We start from the raw sequence: 18,591 nt of genomic DNA on the forward strand, positions 1-18,591 counted from the left end.
TGCACTTACATGGTTCGCAAATCAATATTATGTATACAGAATAAAATTGTACTCAAAGAGGAGTTCCTGTTGTGGTTCAGCAGGTTAAGAGCTGACATTGTCTCTGTGAGGACGCAGGTTCGATCCCTGGCCTCACTCTGTGGGTTAAGGATCCAGCACTGTCACAAGCTGCGGTGTAGGTCACAGATGTGGGGCGCATCTGATGTTGCCATGGCTGTGGTGTAGGGTGGCAGCTGCAGCTCCGATTCGATCCCTGGCCCAGGAACTGCCGTATGCTGGAGGGGCGGCCGTGAGAAGAAACATAACATTATACTCAAAGAAGCCTTCTCTCTAACTTCTGTTCTTATGTAAAAGGTAGCAGACTCTATACACAGTTCTGCATTTTGCTCTTTGCCCGTAACAGGATCAGCACACAAGGGACTGTGCTCTTGGCTTCTGCTGGGTCCACGGTATTCTGGAGTATTCCAGAGCGTGGCTGTATCGTAATTGACTCAGTCTGTTCTCCCTGATGGATGCTTTTAATGTTGGAAATCTTCCGGTGTTACAGAGAGTACTCAGTGAATACCCTTGCCAACGTGTTGTTTTGAGATGCATCATCGTAAAGTGAGTACTCGTGGCATCACCGCCCGGCTGAGGAATGGACCGTCACTGGCCCTCCACACGCCTCCGCGTACCCCTCCCCAAATCCGGCCCCCCTTTCCTTACTGCCCAGTCCTAACCTCTCTTCTGTCTTTGATGGCGATTTTTTCCTGGCGTTTACTGACCATCTTACCGCCTAGGCATGCGCTGCAAAACCCTTGTCTTCAATTGTGTCCATTTTGAACATCATTCTGGTGGAACCCCGAACCACATACTCTTTTGCGTCTGAGTTCCTTGGCTCAGAATTGTATTTGTGAGACTTGTCCTCGATGTCGGGGTAGCTGTTGTTCATCAGTTTGCACTGCTGTGTAATATTGAAGTGCGTGGAATATTCTACAGTTTCCTTATCCATCCTGCTATTAACTGACATTCAGATCATTTCTAGTCTGGGGCTGTTAGGAGTACAGGTGCTGCGACTAGTTCCGTTCTTGCTTTTGTTGCACGTGTACCTACTTTGCTGGGGTATTGGGCAGGCACAGCCATCCTCTCCAGTGACAACTCTGGAAGGACTCCTGAGACTCACCAAGAACTGATACTTACAGATAAGGCTTATTAAAACAAAAGACAGCAAAAGCTTCTGAATGTCTTGCTGGTGGTGAATTTCCCAAGTTTATGTTTCTCTAAAATATCTTTATTTCATCTTCATTGCTATAAGATATTTTTCCAGACTGAGTCGGCTATTATTTTTTTTTTCCAGCCCATTCAAGATACCATTTCGTGAGTTCCCATTGTAGCTCAGCGGTAACGAACCTGACTGATCCATGAGGAAGTGGGTTTAATCCCTGGCCTCGCTCAGTGGGTTAAGGATCTGGCATTGCCATGGCCGTGGTGTAGGCCAGCAGCTTCAGCTCCAATAGGACCCCTAAGCCTGGGAACCTCCATATGCCGTGGGTGCAGCCCTAAAAAGAGAAAAAAAAAAAAGAACTATTTTATGGTCTTCTGGTTTCTGTTGTTCCTCTTGAGAAGTTGAAAGTAACTGCCTTTTTTTCCTTTTTTGCTTGCCTTCAAGGTTTTTTCTTTTTTTCCTCTGTCTTTTAAACGCTTGTACTGTCTGTGTCCATCTTTGTTGTTGCTGCTTTATCTTATTTGGGATTTATTGGGCTTCTTAAATCTGTATGTACTGACGTCGTCACAGTTAATCAATTCTCTGTCATTGGCTCTTCTGCCCCAGTCTCTTTCTCCTGTTCTTCTGAGACTATTAATGAAACATACGTCAGACCTGATTACTATATTCTGTTTAGTATGTTCCCTCTTTGCATCTCTGTGCTTCAGGGTGGATGGGGCTGTTTTCCTCTGAACTGTTTTCAGTTCACTAATTCTCTCTTTTACTGCACCTAAGTTGCTGTTAAACTCCTGATTTTATTTATCGTATTTAATTTTAGAACTTTTTCTCGGTTCTTTTTCTCATCTTCATCTCATTCTTTCATAGTTTGCAGCTCTGAAATTCTCAGTCTTACTTATCGTCTTCTTGGGGTCGTGGTAAGTCTGATCATTCTGCTGTTTGGAGCCCATGAGTGTGTCAGTAACATCTCTTTGTTTCCTTCTGGTTGTGTGGGTTCTTGTTTATCTTGGCGTCTGTCCTTGGACGCCGGGTTACACTTGATAATGTGCCAGGTGGTGCATTTGGTCAATTGCTTTTTTGGTTCGTTTGTTAACTGAGGCATTAGATGATGTCTTCTTCTCCTGAGGATTTTTGTTTGCTCTGTCGGGAACCCAGAACCATCCGCGCAATAGAAGGATCTGATTAAAGGTTAAGGATTGAGATTTGGCTAGTTGACTTAAAGCTGCACCGTGTTATACCAATTCTGATTTATTTCTGACTCACTTTCAGACTCACTTTCAAGTTCTCTTTGTCCCCAACCCAAGCAAATGAGGATTTATCAGCTCCCTCCCTTTGGGGGGCCCTGGCCTCCAGCTTTTGTCCCTTTTGCTTCTGAGAGTTGTCAGAAATGCCACTGATTTTCTTTTGCAGTTTTTCTGGAATGAGCCAATGTTGCTAATTTAAAAGTGGCTCTAAGTGCTGGGCTTACTATGGTGAAGTTGAGCCTTCTCCCAGATCTCAGCCTGGAAATTCTTGGTTGCCGTATTAAGTCTCTGACATATTTAATTAAGCTTTTTTTTTTTTAAGTCCCATTTTTTTGTTTTTCTCTCTGGAGGAACAGGTTCAGATTACTCAGTGTTCTATTATCATAAATGGACGTTTCTTTTTCAAGTTCTTATGGGGTATTCTCTAGAATTATCCAAAAAAAGGGCTACTGCCTCCAAAAAGACTTAGCTTGGAAGGTCCACAGGGGAGTTTAGGCAAACATCGCAAGAGCAGAATATTCCAGGACTGAGAGTTCTCAGGTGGCGCAGTGGGTTAAGGATGTGGTATTGTCACTGCAGCAGCTCAGGTTGCTGCTGTGGTGTGGGTTCAGTCCCCGGCCCTGGAACTTCCACCTCCCACAGCCAAGAAAAAAAAGAATAAGTCAAGACCATATTTACTGTTCCAAAGCATGGGAATAGGAGGAACGCTTCCAAATTCTTTTGATGATGCTAACACATTGTTGATTCTAAAACTTGGCAGAAGGTGCACGAACACCTACAGACACACACACACACAACCCCCCAGATGTTCAGTACCATTTGACATTTCCGGGAAGGTCAGCCTTCTTCCGGGCTTCAGGGCACAGTCTCCTTGAAGCTGACAGTTGCTGTTCTCCAGTTTGAAGGTAACCCTTAAGCAGAGGAGTCCAGGGACTTAGGTAAGGGGGCCACCGACTTACATCCAGACGTCAGCAAAGCCTGTGAGAGCCAGCCTGACGGGGAGAGGACGCCTAGAAGCTGATAGCACAGGCGGGCCAGGCTCTTCCCCTGCCACCCACCTCCTCTTCCCTGTTGTTAACAGCCAGCCCGGCTGAAGGCGTCACTTGTCCCTGCCACCCCAAGTCTGGTCCTCACATCCCGTCCTCTGTCCAGGTCCAGCAGGTACACATCCTCGGTAACTCTTATTTTGCCGTCTCCTCGCTCTCCCTGCTTCTGCCTCCGTGTTCACAGTCCAGCAAGCCTGCATCAGGACGTTGGAGTACCCGGGTGGGGGTGTGTGTGCGGATGTGTGTGTGCATGTATATATGTGTGTACCTGTGGGTCCGCGTGTTTGTGTATGTCTGTGTTTGTGTGTGTGCACTGTGTTTGTCTGGGTTTTGTGTTTGTGTGTTTGAATGTGTGTATCTAAGTATTGTGTGTATGTATGTACCTGTGTGTATGCACGTGTGCTTGTATGTGCATGTGTCTTGTGTGTTTGTTACATGTATGTGTGTGCATGTGTGTGTGCTTGCATATGCACTCACGTGTGTGTGCATGTGTGTATGCGTATGTGTTAGGTGTGTGCTATATCTGTGTTTGTGTGAATGTACGTGCGTGTCTGTGCACGTCCACGCATGCACACGTGCCTCCAGACTTTCTGGCTCCTAACCCGCTCTGCCGGCTGCTGTGCTCCAGATGTATAATATGGGAACACGAAAGCCCACCCAAGAGGAGGCTGAGAATTCCACGAGAGAATGTTTGCCAAGAGCCTGTGCTAATAAAGCAAACGCTGGCTCAGCCATTTGTATCAAGTCTAAGACTTTATAGCTTCTGCGGTTTCCAGGTGCCCTCGGTCTGTAGAGACGGTGTGTGCGGAGCGAGGGTGGGGTGGCTTTCAAGGGAGCTGACTCAAGACCAGGGCATATCCATGAGGACAGCGATTCTGCCAACGAATCCTACGGGAGGGGAAAAAAATGGAGTTCCTGTTGTGGTTTAGCAGAAACGAATCTGACTAGTATCCGCGAGAACACAGGTTCGGTCCCTGACCTTGCTCAGTGGGTTAAGGATCCGGCGTTGCCCTGAGTGGTGGTGTAGGTCACAGACGTGGCTCGGATCTGGCGTTGCTGTGGCTGTGGTGTAGGCCGGTGGCTACAGCTCTGATGCGACCCCTAGCCTGGGAACCTCCATATGCCATGGGTGTGGCCCTAAAAAGACAAAAAAAAAAAAAAAAGAGAGAGAGAGAGAGAGACCTTTTGGAGCAGGGAGGCTCTTCACTGCCTGGTAAGAAAGGAGTTCTTTGCCAGCTGCGTGTTTACATTTCAGGCTCATCGGAGAGAAGACTGGAAACGTTGCAAGAGGAATAAATATTGCCATCGTGAACTGTAAGTTACTAAACAGCTTTACAGCCTCTCTAAAGTCTCTGTGGCTGGGAATTCAGAGGTACTTTGGTTTTTTATTGATTTTTTTTCACATACAATTTAGTCTAGGTTTATTTATTTATTTTTATTTTTATTTTTTGTCTTTTCTAGAGCCACTCCTGTGGCATATGGAGGTTCCCAGGCTAGGGGTCTAATTGGAGCTGTAGCCGCCAGCCTATGGCTCAGGCACAGCAACACCAGATCCGAGCCGGGTCTGCAACCTACACCACAGCTCACAGCAACGCTGGATCATCAGCCCACTGAGCAAGGCCAGGGATCGAACTCAACCTCATGGTTCCTAGTCGGATTCGTTAACCACTGTGCCACGTTGGGAACTCCTAGGTTTATATTTTAATACATTTTAAAAGTATATATTTACCTATTTTTACACTGTCTCACTTAATAGATTATTGATGGTTCCTCAGAAAACCCTGAAATCAAATATAAACTGAGCTTATTTATTTTTATTTTACGGCCGTGCCCACAGCGTATGGAAGTTCCCAGGCCAGGGACTGACTCTGAGCTGCAGCCGTGACTTCCACGTCAGATCCTTGAACCCACTGCACGGCACGGGGACTGAACCTGCACTTCCTCGGCCACCCGAGCCTCTGTGGTTGGATTCTTAACCCACCACGCCACAGCGGGAACTCTATATAAGTTGACTTTTAAAAAACAAAGAAGGACCTGCAGAAGTCAGGGCTAAAACCAGATCCTCAGACCTGGGGCACAGACACCCTGGTATTGGGCCTCCTCTTTGCTCTGATGGCTGGTGGCCAGCAGGGGGCGACACCTTTGTCTACGAACAGGTGACTAGGGCCTCAGGGGAAGCGAACCTTGGCCTCCGCTTGGTCCTGGAGAAACACCTGTCACTGTTGCCATTGAGGCCCTGACAGGACTGTAGCAGGTTTGGGGAAAGGGTTGCTCATGGTGTGTGCCCCTGGGAACAAGCTGAGCACGGAGTCAGGTGACAGCGGGGCTGTGGGACCCCTGGGGGGAGTGGGGCAGAAAGGGCTGGTGGGGGCCCCGGTATTTATGGGAAGAGGCAGATGATTGGGAAGCGTATGTGACTCGCCAACTGGAAACAGATGTGTGCTCCGCTGTGGGCAGCTGGCAAGCCCTGCTCTCCTGACCCACCGCCCCAGGAAAGGGGTCCTGCCTGCCCTTCAGGCTGGGTCCCCCCGGCAGTCACGCTTCCTGGACAGAGACAGAGAAGGGACAGGCCCTTTCGGTCACCATATACAGCCCTTTTAAAGTTCCCCCTGCATCTCCATGAACCTTCTCTTAAAAACAGCTTCTTTTATTTCCAGATGCGACTGGGAAAGTGATCGCAACACAGTATTTTGACATGTTTGAAGGTGGTAAGATGACTCTTTTCCTCTTAAACTGAAAGGGAATCATAAACATAAATTAGGATGAAAAAATCACAACCAAAAATGTCAAATACGCTTATTTTGTCTACCAGAAAAAAGTTTGCCAGAAGGTCAGGTGAGTTTTCTAGAATGGTTGTACAGCCATCCTTGGAGCCTCCGAGTGAGTTCATGTATTCAAGTTAGAAGGCATATTATCTACTAAGCATCTTTGCTCACATTTTCCCCGGATCTTTTCCTTCTGCTCCTTCATCAGATAGCAGGAAAGAATTTTTTTAATTTTTTAATTTATGTATTTATTTTGTCTCTTTAGAGCCGCACCCATGACATATGGAGGTTCCCAGGCTAGGGGTTGAATCAGAGCTGGTGTAGCCTCTGGCCTGCACCACAGCCACAGCTGCGCCAGATCTGAGCTGTGTCTGCGACCTACACCACAGCTCGTGGCAATGCTGGATCCTTAACCCACTGAGCGAGGCCAGGGATCGAACCTGCATAATCGTGGATACTAGTCAGGTTCATTACTGTTGAGCCACAGTGGGATCTCCAAGGGAATTGATTAAAAAAAAAAAAAAAAAGTCAAACGTCTGTGAAATAACGTGATTGACATCCTGCTCTGCATGTCACCTTGGTGGCTGTTGTGCTCCCAGTGCCCTGCTGGGCTCGGTGCAAACATTCCCACAACCATGGTACCCATCTCTTCCTTCCGTTCTGGGCTCTGGATCTTGACTGCAGTGGCCAGTCACCATATACCAGCCCTTTTTAAGTGTATGGAATGCTGAGAATCACTGAAAAGAGGTGTTTAAAGTTAAGTAACAAGGGCCCAGATAGGCTCGGGAGCTATGCGTTTCACTGTGCAGTTAACTTAATCTTAACTGTAAGTAACGGGCCCCGGTGGTAAATGATGGGCTTTGAGGGGTTCCTGCCGAGGTGCACTGGATTGAGAGTCCCACTGCAGCAGCTTGGGTTGCTACAGAGGCAAGGGTTTGATCCCCTGCCCAGCACAGTGCATTAAAGGATCCAGGGTTGCTGCAGGTGCCGCCCAGCTTCATGCAGTCCCTGGCCCGGGAACTTTCATAGGCTGCAAATGTGGCCATAAAAAGGGGGGGGGGGTCTGAGCTGAGCCTTTGCTTTCTTCCTGTAAGAAATAGAAGAGGGTCTTAGCAAAGACTGACCCATCCCGGCCTGGTCTGTGTGTCTCATATCATCACTGTCCTGGAGCCACTCTGCTCTGAGATGGTCACGCCTGGGGTCCGTGCTTTCTTAGCACCTGCAGAGGAAAGCTCACCTGTGCCGCTGAAGTGGTTGCGGGTTTCAGAGTTGATCGCTAGACTCTTTAGGATCTGATGGTGCTGCTCCCCTCACGTGGGCTCAGCGTGGACCCCACGGGCCGTTCGCTCTCAAAGCCGGAGAGCACCCTCTGTGTGCGCAGAGACGGCTCTCGAATAGGAGGGTTCTCGAGCAGGGCGCAGAAGCTGAGCGCAGAGGAAACACAGCCCCTAGACCAGGGTCTCAGCCGCCAAGAGGGTCTTCCAGCTGATTTGCCCTGTCCCCGCAGACAACTCTGGCCCCATGACGGCGTTCATTCAGAGCGCTCCCTCCAAGTCGCTGCTCTTCATGGTGACCCACGATGACGGCAGCAGCAGGTGAGTGCGTGGGTGGGTCGGTCGCAGCCGGGCCAGCGTTGAAGAAGCCAGCAGGGTGCCGAGGGCCCAGCCCTGTCAGGGTCCCCACATTCTCCTTAAGAAAGAACAGAGCGCCGAGGAGCAGGTTGCTTCTCAAAGGAAGAGGAGTGGGGACCCTGACGAAGGGACCTCATTTCTAGATAAACGGCCAGCCGCTGGAGCGCAGAAGTCCTAGAAACGGAGGAATAGTCCCCGGTTAGCAAGACAAAGCCGCCACTGACCATAAATAAAATAGCAACGCTAACTCGTGGCCAAAGACTCCGGGTGGGACTTCCATGCATGCATACATGCACATGCGTGTGCACACACGATGCTTGCACTGGGGAGAATGACAGGGCTGTGTTTCGCCAAGGATGCTCTTTTAAGCAAGCATGTGCGTCTTCGTGGCCGAACTTCCGAGAACCTCAGAGTGCTTTTTTGCGCCCTGAATTTCCAAGGTGGAGCTACTAAATGCAGCATGTTCCAGATTTGTTTGACGTCAGGTCCTCTTTTTAAAAAAGCATCTTCCAGATGGAAAGTTCTCTGACATACCCTTTGGAAAATCTGAACTTCTTTTTCTTTCCTTTCTGCCCTCCTTGCTTTGCTTACTTGAAATTGCACCTTTTTACAATGGGACGATGGTTTAATTTTTTTCTTTTTTGATACCGACCTTTCTGAATATGAACGTTTTTGGCATTGGTGTTTGTCTTTCAGCAACTTCAGTCTGCCTTGTCTTGTGGTCAGTAAGCAAGGTAGCAAGGACCAAAAATCATATTGGCCGGGGGTGAGGAGGTGACAACCCCAAGACACCGGGCTTTTCAGAGTTGAGAGTTAGGACTCTGTGCCCCAGAGCTCCCATCATGGTTCAGCAGTAATGAACCCCACTAGCATCCATGAGGACGCAGGTTCGATCCCTGGCCTTGCTCAGTGGGTTAAAGATCCGACGTTGCTGTGAGCTGTGGTGTAAGTTGCAGAGGCAGCTCAGATCCCGCGTTGCTGTGGCTGTGGCTGTGGCTGGCACCTGCAGCTCCGATTCGACCCCTAGCCTGGGCACTTTCATATGCCACGGGTGTGGTCCTCAGAAGAAAAAGAGAAAAAAGAAGAAAAAGAAACCTGTCCTAGGACTGACTCTGTCCTAGTGCAGCGCAGTGGAGTCTGCAGGTGAGATGCTCACACCATTCCCCACCCCCACCCCGCCCCCCAGGCTGAAGGAGGACGCCAAGAAGGCCATCGAATCCCTGGGAAGTAAGGAGATCAGGAACATGCGATTCAGGTCGAGCTGGGTGTTCCTGGCAGCAAAAGGCTTCGAACTTCCTGCGGGAATCGAGAGAGAAAAGGTGAGTGGTGTAAACATCGCTTTCCCCGCAAACCGGCTGGCGCAGGACACGCTGTAGTGGGAGAGGTCGCTGGTCGGTGATAACTTTCTGTCCGGAAACCCCTTCCCGCGTAAAGCACACGCAAAGGCTGTGACCACGGCTGTGACCACGGCTGCCGGGATTTAAAGATGCTTCACCTGTGCTTCTGTCTCGCAATCCGGGAAATAGTACATGATCCGTGTGGCGGTGCTTGATGAATCATCGCAGGCACAACAGCCCAGCCTGGGATGTTTGCAGCCTTTCCCTCTGCGCCAGCCTTCAAAAGGCATGTGCTGAGTTTGGACTCTCAAATCTCTTTAAAAGTAGAAAATTCTGGCATCAGTTTTCTATCACCTGCAGCCCACGGTCTGTCCCAAGCCCCTCTCCGCCGTCTCTGTTCCTGGGGTGGGGACAGTACTTAATACTTAAGGTGATGAGGCAGGGTAACCAAGCCTGTGCACGTGAAGCACCAAAGACGGGGCGGGCCCCCTACTACCACTGGGAAACGTGGATTTCGGGCTTGTTCTCGAGTAGCTTGTGGCCTGAGGGATGACAAGCCCCTCCCACTGTTCTCTGCCCTTTCCCTGGCTGGCTGGCTTACCCCGCACCCCCTCCACGCCTCTTCGGCAGCCTCTCCAGGTGCCAATCCTGCCCCCACCCCAGCTGCCCTATCTCTTGACCCTGCAAGAGTGACAGTGCAGTGACCGGGGACCCCTGCTGACAGCCAGGGGCGCCAGGCCAGTCGGAAAGTGCTGTGTGTCCTCGCCTGTCATTAAGGCGAGGACTGGAGCCTTGGTCCCCCTCTGCGCGCAAGTGTGTGAGGCTCGAATCCCTTTCAAGTTGAAGGTTAACTCTGTGTTAACGTTCAGCTAAGGCAGAAAACAAAGCCTCATTTGAATTGCAAAAGAGGGAGCAATGGCCCTTGCTTTTTTGTCTTCTTCAGGAGAAAAGGAGTTTCTGGAGTGGGAGGAATCCAGAAAAAAGCAGGGGTCCAAGCACTGCGCTGGGTGTAGAGACTCGAATGTCTCTTGATACCACAGCACTAAGTGAATTGCAGGAAAACACGTCTCCTGCTTACAAGTGTGGGTGGAAAGTCATTGTCCCCGTTTCTGCAGGAGGGAGGGCCCAGGCCTGGATGGGGTGAGCAGTGGTTGTGTTATCAGAGCTGCTGTGGTTCAGGTCCTAAGGGATGTTTGCTGGAACGCCGATGAGGCTGGACCGGGCAGCCAGGGTCTCAGGGCGCTCGGACGGAGGCTCTGAATCAAGTCTGTTGGAGGAATCATTGCATCTTCATTATTTTGGGTATTCAGACGGGCACACCCGGATGTTCCTGGTGGAGGACTGTGTGGGGGGGGGGGGGCGCCTCCTGAGCTCCCAGCGGTCTCCCCGTTCACATCCCTTCCCCTGCTGTTCCCAGACCCTGTGTCCTGGGCACAGCTCGCAGGATGTCCCCAGGCCCACAAGCCTTTATTGGCCCCACTGCCTACTGAATTGAATTTTTAAACATGCGAGTCTTGAAAGTTGATTCCAGTTGTTGGGGACTTGGTTCGGATCGTCAGTGTCGAAAAATGAGGAGACGGGGAGATCGCGACAAGGCTCTTTCCTTCTGCAGGAGGGCGCGGGTGCTCAAAAGGCCCCTGCAAAGAAGAAGAGACCCTCCCTACTGGTCCCTAGCACAGGCGATGGACCTGTCCCCTTCCCGTGGGTCAGGCCAGGGCGCAAACTCTTCTCGGTTGGCTCATTTGAAACAGACTTGCTGGGAGAAGCAGGAAAGAGGAGGGGGTCGCAGGAGGGCGTCTCAGCCATAAGGGAGCAACATGGAGTCACCAAGGTTTCCTTCGATAGAAAAGACGTTATGTTACTTTCCACACAGTTCTCTAACTGGGAGGAGCAGTTTGAGACCCACAAGAGGGAGATAACCGAGGATAGAAGTTTCCATGGGTGTGACTAGGTGTGGATCTCGGGTCCATCGTCCAAACCATCGTCCAAGCCGTGTGGCCTGTTTTTTTGGCGGAGCCCTTCTGGCCCTCCTCCCCTGCCCACGCCGGCCCCCGGCACTCTGGACCTTCCTTGATGGGCACGAGGTGCTTTGCACAAGTGTTACCTGCCTCGCCACACCTGGATGTCACCTCTTGAAAGCATGGAGCACATCTGCTCCCATTGTATGACCCCCAAAGTCCCAGCAATGTGTCAGTTATCAGAAAGATAGTTTTAAGAGATGTACAATGAAGTGAGGTTTGTTCCAGGAGCATAGATTTGTTTAACATCCAGAATTCAACTGGGGGGAGTTCCTGTTGTGGCACAGCAGAAACGAATCCGACTAGTATCCATGAGGATGCAGGTTCCATCCCTGGCCTCTCTCGGTGGGTCTGGGATCCGGCGTTGCCATGAGCTGTGGTGCAGGTCCCAGACGCAACTCAAAGCCCACATTGTGGTGGCTATGGCATAGGCTGGCAGCTGCAGCTCCAACTTGACTCCTACCCTGGGAATTCCCATATGCTGGACGTGTGGCCCTAAAAAAAGGGAAAAAAAAATTAGTGTACTACGTCACATGTATAAAGGACGAAATTGCATGACTATCTCATTCAACACACAGAAAACATATTTAACACAATTCAGCACCCTCTTGTGATAACACTCGGCAAACTAAGAGGTAGCTAGGAGTTCCCGTCGTGGCGCGGTCGTTAACGAATCCGACTAGGAACCATGAGGTTGCGGGTTCGGTCCCTGCCCTTGCTCAGTGGGTTAACGATCCGGCGTTGCCGTGAGCTGTGGTGCTGTGAGCTGTGGTGTAGGTTGCAGACGCGGCTCGGATCCCGCGTTGCTGTGGCTCTGGCGTAGGCCGGCGGCTACAGCTCCGATTCGACCCCTAGCCTGGGAACCTCCACATGCCGCGGGAGCGGCCCAAAGAAATAGCAAAACGACAAAAGAACAAAAAAAAAAAAGGTAGCTATCAACCCATATCTAACATCACATCTAACGCGAAAACAGACTGGCTCCCCCGAGATCAAGAGCAAGACAAGGATGTCCACTGTGGCCGTGTTCTTCTACATTTTTCTGGCCAGGGCAACTTGGGACGATTTTAAAAAAAGAAAAAGAGGAAATAAAAGCCATTCACACTGGAAAGGAAGAAGTAAATCTACCTCTCTTCACAGATGGCGTGATTCTTTGTATAGAAAATCCTAAGGAGTCCACTTAAAAAAAAAAAAAAAAAAAAAACTGAGCTAGTACACAAGTTCCGGAATTTTGCAGAACACAAGATCGATGTACAAACTCTGTTTACTTGCAATGAACAGTCTGAAAATGGAATCCAGAAAACAATTCCATGTATAATAGCACCAAAAAGAATAAAATATTTGGGAATTAACATAGGAGATGTAGGACTCCTACACTAAAACCTACAAAACATTGCTGAAAGAAACTAAGAAGGCCTCAAAAAAGTGAAATGATAGTTTATGGATCAGAAGATTTAAAACTGTTAAGATGTGGTATAAGAACTCCAGGTGATTTTTTGCATAAATTGACAAGATAATCCTAAAATTCATGAGGAAATTCAAGGGTCCCCAATAGCCAAAACCGCCTTGAAAATGAAGAACAAAGTTGGAGAACTCACCCTTTCCAATTTCAAAACTTACTACGAAGCTGCAGTAATCAAGGGCACATAAAGACCAACGTACAGACCAATGGACTAGCATCGAGAGTCCAGAAACAGAACCTCACATTTTGGTCAATGGGTTTTCAACAAGGATGCCAAGACCTTTTAATGGGGAATAAATAGTCTTTTAAGCAAATGCTAGGACAACTAGATATCCACAGGCAAAAGAAGGAATTTGGACCCCTACCTCACACCATATACAAAAAGGAACCCAAATGAGTCAAATAACTAAATGTAAGCTCTAGAACTATTAAACTCTTAGAAGAAAACACAGATGAAAATCTTTGTTATCTTGGATTAGGCAATGGTCTCTTAGAGATGACATCAAAAGCACAAACAACAACAGAAAAATTACATACAGTGTACTTCATCAAAATTTAAAACATTTGTGCTTTGAAGGACACCATCAAGAAAGTGAAAAGAGTTCCCTTGTGGTGCCGTGGGTTCAGGATCTAGCAATGTCACAGGCTCAGGTTGCTGCTGTGGCTCGGGTTCCATCCCTGATCCAGGAACTTGCACATGCCATGGGTGTGGCCAGAAACAATGTGAAAAGATAAGCCATGGTGTGGGGGAAAATATTTGCAAATTAAGGACTTGGATCAAGAATATATAAAGAATAGGAGTTCCCATGGTGGCACAGCGGAAACGAATCCGACTAGGAACCATGAGGTTGCGGGTTCAATCCCTGGCCTCGCTCAGTGGGTTGAGGGTCCGGCGTTGCTGTGAGCTGTGGTGTGGGTTGCAGACGTGGCTCGGATCTGGCATTGCTGTGACTGCGGTGTAGGCCGGCAGCTACAGCTCTGATTAGACCCCTAGCCTAGGACCCTCCATATGCCGCGGGTGCAGCCCTAAAAAGACCAAAGACAAAAAAAAAAAAAAAAAAGAATATATAAAGAACACTTACAACTCAATAATAGAAAGACAACCCAAATTTTAAATGTGCAAGGGATCTGAATAGACATTTCTTCAAAGAAGATACTCAGATGACTAATAAGCACCACAGATATACTCATTGTTAGCCATGAGGAAAATGCACATAAAAACCATGAAGAGATACTTCCTCACAGTCACTGGGACGGTTCTAACGATCCAAAAACATAGTAAGAACTATTGACAAGGATGTGGAGAAGTTATAACCTCCAGACACTGCTGGAGGAAGTGTTACAATACGGCTGCTTTGGGGAATATTCTGGCAGTTCCTCAAAAAGTTGGCGTGTCCTTAGCATCTGTCCTAGCAGTTCCGCTCAAAGACAGACAGCCAAGAAAAGGAAGGCATTTGTTCACATGAAAACGTCACATGAATGTGTGCAGCAGCATTATTCGGAAGAGCAAAAAAGCAGAAACCACCCATATGTCTGATCCATGGATAAAAAATGTATAAAAAATACAGCATAGCCATATACTGGAATATTGTTCAGGCACCTACAAGTAGGAAGTACTGATATATGCCCCAATACGGATCAAAAAACACCCTCTGTGAAGAAAACCAAACACAGAAGGCCATATATTGTATGATTCCATTTAGATACAATTTCTGAAATAGTCGAAATCCAGAGACAAACAGATTAGTGGCTGCCTGGGGCTGTCGGGGTGCTGAGTGGCCTCAAATGGGTGTGTGCTTTCTTGTTGAGGGGAAGAAAAGGTTTTAAAATTTGAGTATGGGAGTTCCCGTCGTGGCGCAGTGGTTCACGAATCCGACTAGGAACCATGAGGTTGCGGGTTCGGTCCCTGCCCTTGCTCTGTGGGTTAACAATCCGGCATTGCCGTGAGCTGTGGTGTAGGTTGCAGACGCGGCTCGGATCTCACGTTGCTGTGGCTCTGGCGTAGGCCGGTGGCTACAGCTCCGATTCAACCCCTAGCCTGGGAACCTCCATATGCTGCGGGAGCGGCCCTAGAAAAGCCAAAAAAAAAAAAAAAAAAAAAATGGAGTGTGATGATGACAGTTGCGTGTCTCTGGGAATATACTACCAACCACAGGGAACCACTAAACACGGGTTGCTTAGACGAGTGGGTGAGTCAAATCCTCTTTCCTTTACGACAGATCAACCACTCCGACAACGCGAAGAACAGGTACTCGGGCTGGCCCGCCGAGATTCAGGTGGAAGGCTGCATCCCGAAAGGACCGAGCTGACGTTGCCTGGCCTCAATAAATGCTTTTATAGACACACACAGCCTGGAATGGACCACGACTCTTAGCCAACCGCCAATACTGGATAAGTATTTGGGGCTTGTCATCAACCAACCCAAATATTTGCCAGTTGTATAAAATCCTGTCCCACAGACTTGTTATGCCAGCATTTGTAGAGGGAAGGTAAAAATGAGCAGAAGAACGGAAATGCACGGGGATTGTCCGGCGGGGGGCGGGGTGGGGCTGGGTGACTGAGCCTTGGGAGGAGCGACCACTGCCTTCCCCGATGAGGGGACACTCCCTCCTTCTGGCCGGTGGGACTTGTGACTCACAGGTGAGCAGGGTCTGCTCTCAGGAGGGCCACTCTGTACCCCAGGTGTCCTAGGAAACACATCATATCCACGTACTCAGGGAACCAGTGACGTGCAGTTAAGAAAACCAAGCCAGTGCCCAGCACCACTGGAACCTCCCTCCGGGGTCTGGCCGCCAGGAGAAGTAGGAGACATTGATGCCAGGTTCCTAGTGCTTTTCTGAGCCTCGGCTTCTCACCTGTGAAGGAGGGGGACTGAGATGAATGCGTGATTTTCAAGCACTGGGCCAGAGCGATGGCTTCCTGCTGATAAAGCAGCAGATCTTTTAAAAAGCTGGCAGCACAGGGCATCCTGCCTTTCAGCACCCTTGCGGTGTCGAACCAGCACTGTCTTGGTGGCTACACCACCGAGTGTTATATGCGGGCTGCAGGTCGGCTGAGGCTCAGCTCTGTGTGCCTGCAACCAGGCTGGGGGAGGGTCCCTATCAGGCACCGAAGCCAGCGAGAGCCAAGGTCCGGGTTCCCCCAAAGCTCCTGCGAGGACGTGTGAGCCTTCGTTCTGGCACCACAGGCCAGCTGGAGCGGGGGTGGGGGGTGTCAACCTCAGGCCGTTGGGGGCGACTGTCCTGTATTTGTGAACAGGAGGACAGTGGCCCCTGGAAGCCAAGCCGTGCTCTGGCCCAGGGAGGGGTGGGCTGTGGCCTCTGGGCAGCAGCCCCTCAGGGAGCCTGGCCTCTCTCTGCAGAGGGTCTGCAGACCACTGGACGGCGTCTTGGCTCAGCCCCTGGTACGGGCTGAATTCTGTTTCCCCCGATTCTTCAGTTGAGTCCTGTCGACTACAAAACTACATGCACAACCTATAAGGGGAGAATTAAGTTTTCTTTGGGGCAAAGGGAGGACTTAAGCCTGGGAGGCAGCATCTCAAGTCACCCTGAGAAGACTGCCCCGAGGAGGCAGCAGGTGGGGGGGGCGGGGGGGGTTTACAGAGGAGTTTTTGCCTCAAAGGGCAGGGAGTGGGAACAAAAGCTAAATACCTGTTCATGACTGGAAACCAGGCATCTCAAGGCATGTGGTCCTTTTCTCTGTATGGGAAGGTGCAAGATCCGGGCTCCCTGAAATCACTCCTTCGATGTGTGCCTCAGCTCCCAGGAGCCAGCATCCTGTGTGTTCCCATCCTGAGACCCCCCGGGGGCTCACCTGCTCTGAGGTGGCTGCGGGCACTGACGACTGTGACATCTTTGTTTGCTGATGTGGCAGGCACGGCTTTATTTCTCAGTCCTAACCGCCGGCACCTCAGAATGGGCCCTTCCTGGAAGCAGGCTCATTGTTGATGGACTAAGCTAGAGCAGTGACCGGTGTCCTTACAAAAAGGACACGTGGGTGCAGATGAGCCAGCAGAACCGCTTTCTGGGTTCCGGCGGAGAGGGTGAAGGCGTCTCGGAAAAGGCAGCAGAGTGGAGACGGTACAGAGATGAGGGCAGCGGCAGGCGCAAAGAGGAGTCTGAGGGCAGCGAGCTAGGGGCGGGTCCTGTGGCCCAGGAGGTGGATGTCGTTACACACTTGTCCAACCCCATGGAGTGAACAAGACCAAAAGTGCCCTGATGTCAGCGGTGGGCTCTGCGTGGTGATAGCGTGGCAGCGTGGGTTGGGGAGTGTGACAGGTGGAGCCCTCTGGGGCTGGGGGTGGGTGGGTGACTGTGGGGAGGCTGGGCATGGATGGGGCAGGGACTCTGCGGGAACCCTCTGTACCTTCCTCTCAATTTTGCTGTGAACCTGAAAGTGCTCTGAAAAATAAAGTATATTACCAAAAAAAAAGAAAGAAAAAACAAAACTGCCAAGGAGTCCGAGACTGAGATGGGCAAGCACCCCTGAGCACCTGTCCTACAAAGCCAGACCTGGTGAGGAAATGAGCTGAAGCCCCGCCCCCTCCCCAGCGCGGCCCCGCCCCCTCCCCAGCGTGGCCCCGCCCCTCCGTTCCCAGGGCCTGGAAGGGCTCCCCCTCCCTCCCTGGGAGCTTCAGCCCTGGAGAAGGCAGGCAGTTCCTGACCGCGTAGCGTCCGTATCACCAGGGTTACCAAAAGCCCAGGAACTTTTGATACAACAAAAAGCAGGAAGTGCGTTTGTGCCTGACCGAGGAAGGGGTGTCACCGGCTGGGACCCTCCACCACTCGGGAGCCCTTGGTCTCCCTGTAGCCCAGATGGTGGCACTATCCAGGCCAGGCCTGGCCTGTCCCTTGTCCACGGGGACCGTGCAGGGGGCTGACATGCTCTTAGCATCTGCCTGTGATGGGTCCCCATCGTCACGCCCACTGGAGCAGGCAGGACCTGGGCAGTGAAGAGTCAGGGGGTTTCCACCCCAAGTGCCTCTGCTGCTTCGCTCCGCTGGGACGCTTGCCTGTCTGCAGGCTCCCTGGTCCCTCCATGTCATCGATCCGGGGAGACGGTCACATGGTCTCCTCTGTGTGGTTGAGGGGCGGCTGAGGGTGAGTGCAGTCTGGGGGCTGTAGGAGCCCACAGGCCAGCCCTTCCTCTCAAGGAAGCAGCTCTATCGAGCGCGGGGGTTGTGGGGCGCTTCACCATGCTCCCTGCTGCCTGCCCCACCCGGGAGCTGAGCAGCCCAGCGCTTTGATGTTGCAGGGATGAGGGTGCATCGGAGGGGATGCAGGGACCAGCGAGTGTCACTCTGTTCTTTCCAGAACAGTAGGCTCCCCGCCCTGTTACAGAAACCATCCGTAGTGAAACGGAAACGCTAGCTATCTCAGCGTGCCATCAGCTGCCCAGTCTTCCTGGGCCCTCCCCCTCTGCCCCCCCCCCGCCCCCCTCTGGATGAGCCGGGCTTTAGATCCTCCAGAAGGCTGACTCTGAAAACTCTCCCTGTGACCTCCTGATGCCGGGATTGGCAAACCATTTCTTATAAGCCTCTGAGTTCCTTCCTTAAAAGAAAACCTGTCCACAAGTAAAGTGAATGAGCATGGAAGTGCCCAGAACGTGTCTTCTTAATTTATGATGTTTTTGTTTTGCAAGGATCTGGGGTGAAGCTGAGACCAAGGTGTCACTCCCCGCACCCCCTTCTCCCCTCCCTGGGATTCAAATGCCTGACACGACACCCTGGATTCAGGGATTCCATCACAGGGCAGAGGGAGCTTTGCCCCCCGACCCCAGGTTGCACACCTAGAGTTTTGCAGGTGAAGCAAGTGGGGCTGAGTTCCCAGCCAGGACTCTAAGGGCCAGGAACCATCCCGAGTGTAAGCGTGTGCACTGTGGGAGCAGGGCA

The 18,591-nt window shown here is 50.7% G+C and overlaps 1 protein-coding gene across 2 annotated transcripts in view; it reads left to right on the plus strand.

Moving 5' to 3' along the window:
* The window catches only part of FAM3B (family with sequence similarity 3 member B), a 50,455-nt gene extending 33,307 nt beyond the window's left edge, over nucleotides 1-17,148 (plus strand). For both annotated transcript variants that reach the window (XM_021071007.1, XM_003132779.5), the window contains exons 4-8: nucleotides 4,747-4,805; nucleotides 6,149-6,199; nucleotides 7,764-7,851; nucleotides 9,074-9,206; nucleotides 14,921-17,148. In XM_021071007.1, the coding sequence (XP_020926666.1) occupies nucleotides 4,747-4,805; nucleotides 6,149-6,199; nucleotides 7,764-7,851; nucleotides 9,074-9,206; nucleotides 14,921-15,010 (421 nt within the window). In that variant the 3' untranslated portion in view covers nucleotides 15,011-17,148. The remainder of the gene's footprint in view (nucleotides 1-4,746; nucleotides 4,806-6,148; nucleotides 6,200-7,763; nucleotides 7,852-9,073; nucleotides 9,207-14,920) is intronic.

This window comes from Sus scrofa, chromosome 13 (assembly GCF_000003025.6).
Source record: "Sus scrofa isolate TJ Tabasco breed Duroc chromosome 13, Sscrofa11.1, whole genome shotgun sequence".
Taxonomy (NCBI): Eukaryota; Metazoa; Chordata; class Mammalia; order Artiodactyla; family Suidae; genus Sus; species Sus scrofa.